General features: G+C 44.5%; 1 protein-coding gene across 3 annotated transcripts in view; it reads left to right on the top strand.

Moving 5' to 3' along the window:
* The first annotated feature begins 849 nt into the window (after positions 1-849).
* The window catches only part of ATP2B2 (ATPase plasma membrane Ca2+ transporting 2), a 157,364-nt gene continuing 149,985 nt past the window's right edge, over positions 850-8,228 (top strand). For all 3 annotated transcript variants that reach the window (XM_057383188.1, XM_057383186.1, XM_057383187.1), the window contains exon 1: positions 850-1,332. In XM_057383188.1, coding sequence (XP_057239171.1) covers positions 1,134-1,332 — 199 coding nt within the window. In that variant the 5' untranslated portion in view covers positions 850-1,133. The remainder of the gene's footprint in view (positions 1,333-8,228) is intronic.

The raw sequence follows: 8,228 nt of genomic DNA, 5'->3' as shown, positions 1-8,228 counted from the left end.
AGTATTTAAACCAACTTCATTAGAATACGGGCAGGGGAAACAGGTTTTAAAGGCTGGCTTTAGCGAGTAATCAACTGTCTCCCAGATGGTCCGAATGGGACTCGTTCAACACGGCACACAGGGGAAAAAGAAAATAAAAAAAAGAGAAAAAGAAGGAGAAAGAGAGAGCCCAGCAGCATCCTGTGTGTGTGTCTGTGCCTGCTGGGGCCTGGGCTCAGGGGAAAGGAGCCGATGGCTGCCTGGCTGAGGAGCAGCTCTGCCTCTTCCAACCCAGACATCCCAGTGTGTTCTCTGTTTGCTGGGCTGTGGCCACCTGACAGAAGGCGAGGCTGCAAGATGGAATGTATTTAAATGTATTCTGCATTGGTGGTGGTGGCTCTATAGCTTTTCCCCCCAGTTTCACTGCCCTTGTGCTGAGAAACAGTTTTGCTTTAACCCGTTATGAAATCTGGTAGCATTCAACCCCTTTTGAACCCGGAGCCTTATCAGGAGCCTCTGTTGTGGTGCGAGGACAGCCCGGAGTGTTTGTATGGAGCAGAGCACGTCCTGGGGTGCATCCTGCACGCCGGGCTAATCGCTCACTGATTAATATTCATGACTCATCTCATTTAGCGGCCGCTCTTGGGACCCGAGCGGTGCCGCTATTGGTGCCCGAGCTGCCGAGAGCTTTATCTAAGGCAGAGCTGGTGTTCTYCTGGCGTGGATGCTGCCGACCTGCAGCACTGCCAGGACACCCCACTGCCGTGGTGCTGGGCAGCTCCTCGGAGATGCCACAATCCCTCTGACGTGCCCTCTGCCACGCGTTGCCGCGCCCTCCTGTAATGAGTCCTTTCTGCTTGTTCCCAAAGGTCCAGAGGAAGAAATGACCATGTAGATTCTACAGCTTGGGTGCAACATAATGGGAAATGGTGAATGGAGTGGAGCTGGTCTGCAGCCTTGAGAGCAGCCGTTCTGTGACCTCCAGTCAGTCAGGGACACCCTCCACGCCAGGGGCATCCTCCACGTCGCTCGCCRGACATACGCGGGATTCTTTTTAATTTCTCCGATTGGAATTCAAGATTCCTCTCCTTCAATTTTTAAACAGTTTTAAGATTGTATCAACTACAACGAGTGGAGCAATATAACCAGCCACGATGGGTGACATGACAAATAGCGATTTTTATTCCAAGAACCAAAGAAATGAGGCCAACCATGCAGGAGAGTTTGGGTGCACACTGCAGGAACTGCGCTCCCTCATGGAACTCCGAGGGACAGAAGCAGTAGTAAAAATTAAAGAGACATATGGGGAAACAGAGGGGCTCTGCAGACATCTGAAGACATCACCAACAGAAGGTAAGCACTTTTCACTTGAATTAGGGGACTTTGTGTAAATGCTCTCCAGACACTGAAAAAAAGAAGTTTTGACTCAGATCTGAACAGAATTCTCAYGGTGCTGCCATTATTCCAAACAATAATAAGAGTCTTCCAAGAAAGAAGATAAACCAGCCCAGCTATAGCTAAAGCTGGCATGAGAGTGAAAGAAGTGCTTTTAGTTCTAACAACTAAATGCATTAATTCTTCCTTCTTAAAATGGCTTAAAAAATCAACACGTGTTTTAGGCATTGCAAAGAGACTTGAACTTCTRTGCTCCTGGGGGTGCAAAACAGTTGCTTCAAAACAGTTTCTAGGTATTTGCACATTTTGAGAATATGAAATGACCTTTTGASATGCACCTTATAGTACTGAGTAGATGAATATTTTTTTGCTTTTACTTATATAGGTTACCAATCTTCACTTATTAGGTTACCATAGATAATTTTGCTTAAACCATCAGTCTTTGATTGTATCAATGTTTTTAGCAGTTGGACTTCTATTGTATTGTAACATTAAACTCATTACTTTTTATGATTAATAATACCACTCATGACTTTCCAGTATSTATTTTTCTAAGTGTTTTTGGAATTTTCTACCTAACCATAATTTCTTAACCTGGTTTTTAATGCTCATGCCAAATATCTCCCCATAAAGCATTGACAATGGTGCTATGTTTCCTCTCCTCATACACTTTCTTGGTCACCAATTCTTTCTCTTTAAGTGCAAGGAAAATTCTGTTCCATTCTAAGAATTCTATTTTCGTCACCGTATTTTCATCTCCAAGGAGTATTAACACTTTTGGAAATTACACAGTCTTTCAGTCTATAATATTTCTGCAGTCTTGTAAAGTAGCCAAGATGTTCATTTTAAGTTCTTTTCTTTTTCAAGAAGATAGATGTCTTGGCTTTGTTCCATTCTCTCCTTTCTAAAATTAATCCTTTAGTTACCTCCTCTGTTTAAATGCCTCGAAGTCTGGAATTATTGGTGTGATCATAAACATGTCAATTGTAGTGTGATACCGTGAATTCCCCCAGCTGAGGGGTCCCAAAGGAGCAGCTCTCAGTGTCTCTGCTTCAAGAATTCCACGTCTGCAGAAAGTCAGAGCTGAAGTCTCCGTCTGAGCCCAGTTCAYGGCGGTGACTTCAGTCAAGTTTTGCCAACTCATTGTAGTGGTTACCTGGTCAATGTGAACTTCAAAGGAGATGTTAATTGCATTATGTGTTCAATTTATGACATCAGGGAAACTCAATTCCTCCTATCGGAACAGAGCGTATGGATCCAGCAGCGTGGCACGCTGACTCCAGCAGTAATCTATATCTGATACTGCAGATAAGGTAACTTTCCTCCCAGCATTACGTGCACTTCATCACTTGTGCATTAGGGAAAAACCTTTCCAGCTTCAAATGGCAATCAGCATAGCCTTGGAATTGTGAAGGCTCTGCTGGGTTTTAATTTTCATTAGATCACATAATAGGAATTCCCAGTCACATGAGTTTACAYCTTCTTTGTTTTGCTTGGAAAAATTCTCAGAAATATGTCTTGTCAAACTCCGGAAATTTTCAGTGGAAAGTATCCATAGCAGAGAAATTTAAAGGCTTATGGCAAATTTAGGCTTATATTGAGTTCCAAGTCCCAAGCCATTGTTTTTCTTCTTTCCAAGCTTAGTGAAGAAAGTTAAAGCACAGGGAAGAGGATATTCTTGAAGACAGGATTATTCTTAGAKGAAAGAAACATAATTGTTTCCTGTGTGGAAATGGAATTCTGACTTCACGTAGACATGATTTGCAAATTAATTATTGACAACCCTAGTTTTATCTTTTGGTATTTGCAGCAATGGGTTTCCCATTGAATACCTTTATGGAAACCCACAATTYGCTACAATGCCTGAAAATCGCTATCCCAACCAGGCATCTTATCTTGGTGAAGCACAGTTCACTGAACCTCCTTTGCTTTTCATACTTTGGTGAGTTTCATATCTTACATGGTTTAATGGGAAATATGGAGTAAGAATTACTGCAGGGCACTTCTTTCAAGAAACCAAGTGGGCTTTTGCTGGCAAGGGTCCAGAGTGAGYATGAACGGAGCAGTGAGAAGGACCTGACTGTAGAACTTGGTGCATCCCTGCCTTGAAAGCTCTTCCAGAATTTATCTTCATAAAGTCCTTGTAATTTTGTGGGATATTGTTCAAGCAGTTACAGAAATAGAGGAAAAAATGTTTGCTGGTAGCAGGGACAGGATAATTTGGTAAAATGTGGTCTAAGCTGAATTGACTGGTTTATTTAGAAAGCAAGAAGCAGTCATAAGCTCAGAGTTGACTCAATTCCTTTCCCATGTTAATACCTGGTGTCCCAGCTATGGATCGGTAGGATCAATCACATTTAGAAGTGCCTTTTGAAACTGTTTTAAAGGCCTTGAACTTCTCAAGGTAAGATGTCATACGTATAACTCAAACATCATTGACACCTTTGTGAGGATACATTTACCAGTGAACTTCTGTCTTAATTCAGTGTAGAGCTGGGGAAATCAGCTGAATATTGAGTAGAATGATATTTGCATGCTGAATGAATTAATAATATTATTATGGGTTACAAGACTTCTGTCTCTCCRTTAAATTTTCTTTGATTGCTCCTTTAGCTATAGATGCACTGGGGATCCCAGCTCTCAGTTATGCCTGAGGGATTTCCTGCATTAAAGTGATTATATTAGAACGAAAAGCTCCCATTTCAAGTGCTMATAGAAAGAACTTTACCAAAATCTATGGCAATAATTTATATGAAAAAAATACACACATGTGTTGACTTGAATTTGCTTTAAAAGTATTTMTATTCAGATTAGTTTCACTTTCATTATCCAAGCAATACCACACATGGGCAGRATCTCGCCCTGTCACTTTGCAGAACAATGCTGAATCCCCCCTTGGGCAGAGCTATGCTGACAGTTGTATAATTTTCCATGCAATTGGAGTCTCTGAGGCCCACTGGAGCATCAGCGATACCTTATAAAGGACAGCTGGTAAAATGGGATGAGTTAGTTGGATGAATACCAAATGAGACTGGAATCCACTCTCTCCAATGCTTAACTGTATTTACCCACAATTTGATACAGTATCCACCAATTTACAGCAAGTGTTTCATCTACATTCCCTTTCAAAATGTGTTTCTTATAGGAGTATGTCAGTGAAGGTATAGGACTATCTCAGTGGAGTAACTTTGATGATCCTTTGCTTAAAATATTTGGATGCAGTTATTTCCAATGACTGCAAAGGGTGAAGAATTCACTGTCTACAGAACCATGGGATACCCTGAGTGGGAAGGGACCCACCAGGATCACCCAGTCCAGCCCCTGACCCTGCACAGACACCCCAACAGCCCCACCCTGGGCATCCCCGGGGGTGTTATCCAAACTTCCTGGAGCTCTGGCAGCCTCTGGGCCGTGCTCATTCCCTGATCTGCTCCTCACTACAGTATAATGATGTTTTTTAAATTTTTATATGAAGGAAGAACTTTTCCATGGTGGTATCTGTCCAACCAGGCCCAGAATAGGAGTTCCAGAAGGTGTTACATGTTGGTGATGATGCTACAGCACGAGAGAGGTTTTCTGTTGGTATTTAGTGGATACCAAACTGGTTCAGGTTCTAGAAATGGGCTGGTGGAGTGCACTGGGGGAGAACATTTCAACTTTGCTTTGTTTTGGTTTTTTTTTCTAGCTGTAGGTCTCAGAATCCTAAGAGAAGAYTTTATGGAAAGACAGTATCAATTAACAGTTAACTGATAATATTTCTACTGCAGAAGTTGACTTTTTAATCATCACAAATGCCCTTAGCTGAGCTACCAGAGAAGTTCTCTCTCTTTTCAAATACAGATTTGTTGTGTGGGGGATATAGACTGAGTATTAATCAGGCCAGCTGTGGAGTGTGTTTATTTTTCATTATTGCAATCTAAAATCACAATTTTAATGATGAGGTAAACGATGAAGAAAGACTGAGTGCAACARAATTACCCAGCTGCTTTTAATGCTCCTTAGTTTTGGTTCCTCACACTTTCTTCTATAAAAATGCACCTTTAATAACTTAATAGTCTGTTTGAAGCTGCTCTCACTGCTTCTCCCTGAACTGCAGTCAGGTGCACCCTGTGTTCAGTAAGCTGCAGAGATGTAAAGAATTTGGGTAGGAATGAACAGTACTTGATTCAGACAAATAGAAGTTTAAAATAGGAATACAAAATAATTGATTCTGTGATTGGTTGAGACTGAGATTTGTAAAAACATTGTCAAAACAGATAATGAATGYAAAGAAATTGGGGATAGATAATTTTCACTGTTAAAAGAGGACATTTGATCATATATAAACCATTTAATAATATCTGTGAGTTCAAGATTTTCTCAAATTATTTAAGATTTAAGGTTAGGATGGGTATTATTTGATTGATTTCATTAGTTTTACAAAAGGAACATTGCCAGCTCTCTGAAAGTAGATTTTAAGAGTTTCTTTGTGATGCTGAGCTGAAGTACTTTGCAAACCTTCAAAGCAGCATCTTAAAATCCCTGTAAGAGCRGAGCTGCTCATCCTCTCTCTGGATCACCTCAGTGCCTAATTCCTCATCCCTATTYGTGGTGTCAAAACATCCCCTGTGGTTCAGGCCCGTTTGTCACCCCCCAGGCCAGCAGCCAGCTCCGAGCACACATCCAGCCCTTATTTGCACATGCTCTCCCACAGGGAAGGTTTGCTTGGAGCAATGAAAGCAGCCCTGGCCATGAAAAAACCCTCAGCACTGGCAGGGCCAAGGCCTCAAAGGTGTTTTCCTACCTCACAGGGGAAAAACCCCATGGACAAACTTTAAACTCATGTTTTACCTAGTTCTTCATGCAGTGCCAAGCGTGCCTGGGCTGGTGAGCATTTGGATAACTTGGCATTTCCCTGTAGTCCCATCAGTGGGCACTGGCTGCCCTGAGTGCCCAGCAGGCTCCCGGGGCTCTGTGCTGGGCAAAGGGGCTGGTTCTTCCCATGAGGGGCTGGCCAGGAAGGAAGGGAGTCCTGGCTGTTCCTTCCTTTGGAAATTCCAGTCACAGAACCCCTTGTGAATTCCAGCTGGGTTTGAACTCCCTGGAGAAGAGAAGGCTCCAGGGAAAAGAGACCTATAGGAAAGCGGGGGAAAAACTTTTTAGCAGGACCTGTTGTGATGGGAGAAGGGGTAATGGATTGAAGTGAAGGAGGGTTGATATAGATTCGATATGAGGAGGAAATTTCCTCCAGTGAGGGTGGTAAAACACTGGATCAGGCTGCCCAGAGAGGTGGTGGCTGCCCTGTGACATATGGCCCATCCCTGGAAACCTTCAAGGCCAGCTTGGATGGGGCCCAGCAGTCTGCCGTGTTTGAAGATGTTCCTGCTCCCTGTAGGGGTCTGCACTGGACAGCCTGAGGTCCCTTCCCACCCAAATAATTCCATGGTTCTCTGGGGGAGCCAGAGGGGTGCCTGACTGTGGGAAGAGTGGGCAGCACAGGGTGTGCTCAGGGCCTTCCCTCGTGCCCCSTCYCCAGTGGCACCAGGGACCCCCCCTGCCCCGCTCTCTCCCCAGAGCAGAGCCCTGGATCCCTCGCTCCTGTGTGGCTCTTTGCAGCCCCCATAGACCCCTCCTGCCCCTCTCTCTCCTCAGATCATAGCCCTGGATCCCTCACTCCTGTGTGGCTCTTTGCAGCCCCCATAGACCCCTCTTGTCCCGTTCTCTCCTCAGAGCACAGCCCTGGATCCCTCGCTCCTGTGTGGCTCTTTGCAGCCCCCATAGACCCCCCCTGCCCCGCTCTCTCCCCAGAGCACAGCCCTGGATCCCTCGCTCCTGTGTGGCTCTCTGCAGCCCTGTTCATGGGTCTGTCCTGAGTCACATCAGCCCCTTGGTCAYGTCAGCCCCTTCCAGGCCTGGCCAGCTGGGAAAGCTCGAGGGAGAGTCTGTGTGTGAATAATTCCCCGCGGTTTGCTCTGGCCCAGGGGCTGTGCCCATCCTGCACACCAGCCTGGCCCCGGTGTGGGCTGGCCCTTGGGGATGTGGAATTTGGCTCCCGTGTCCCGCTATGCCTGTGGGGCAGGGCCAGGCAGATGTGCTGCTCCAGGGGGTCCCACACTGCACCCCTGGSACCTGCAGCAGCTCTGGGCTCTGTACATTTGACACTTTGGCTGTAGGCAGCATCTTGTATTTCCATAAAATCCTGTCTCCACGTTAAATGGTCTGAAAGGGGTGTGCGGCGCTTTCTTGGCAATGGGGTTATTTTCCTTATCTAATATTTCCATTGTTTGTATAATGGAACAGCAAACATTCTTCCAAAGGTTACCCAAACATAGGCATCTCAAATGAATGGCTCAGATTTTTCTCTGTGRTAAGTCCAATTTCATTGCTGGTTTTGTTTCTAGGTTCTGGCATGTCGTGCCACTTGCTGATTTACTTTGGCTTTGTTCATTTACTTGTGGAGAACTAGACAGATATTGCATGATGCATTTTCCCCATAAAGCTTTAAAAAAATGAAGGAGATACCTGCTCCTTTGAGAGTCCTAAATGGCTTGCAAAAAGGTTCTCTCTGGGTTACAGGCAGTGCTTTAGAGAAAGGCCAGGAAAGAAAGAAAGCAAGTGAGCATCTTCTGCTTTTTCTATTAGGCAGCATCAGAGATTTTCTGAGGTCAGTTCTGATTTATTTATGCGATTACCCGGGACATTGTCTTCCTCTCAATGATTACCTTACCTCAGCAGGTGCAACACTTAGAAAGGAGGCTGTTTTCATGCAGGCTGAATTCCCTTTTCCCTGTAAAACAGTGCATTAAATACATGMAGGCAGTGTTTACTGACCACAGCCATACATTCTGCTCTTGTACCTGTGATTTCAATGAGCA

Source organism: Malurus melanocephalus, unplaced genomic scaffold, assembly GCF_030028575.1.
Source record: "Malurus melanocephalus ecotype Western Australia unplaced genomic scaffold, MMel_1.1 scaffold_614, whole genome shotgun sequence".
Taxonomy (NCBI): Eukaryota; Metazoa; Chordata; class Aves; order Passeriformes; family Maluridae; genus Malurus; species Malurus melanocephalus.
This window is presented reverse-complemented; position numbering and strand designations above follow the sequence as displayed.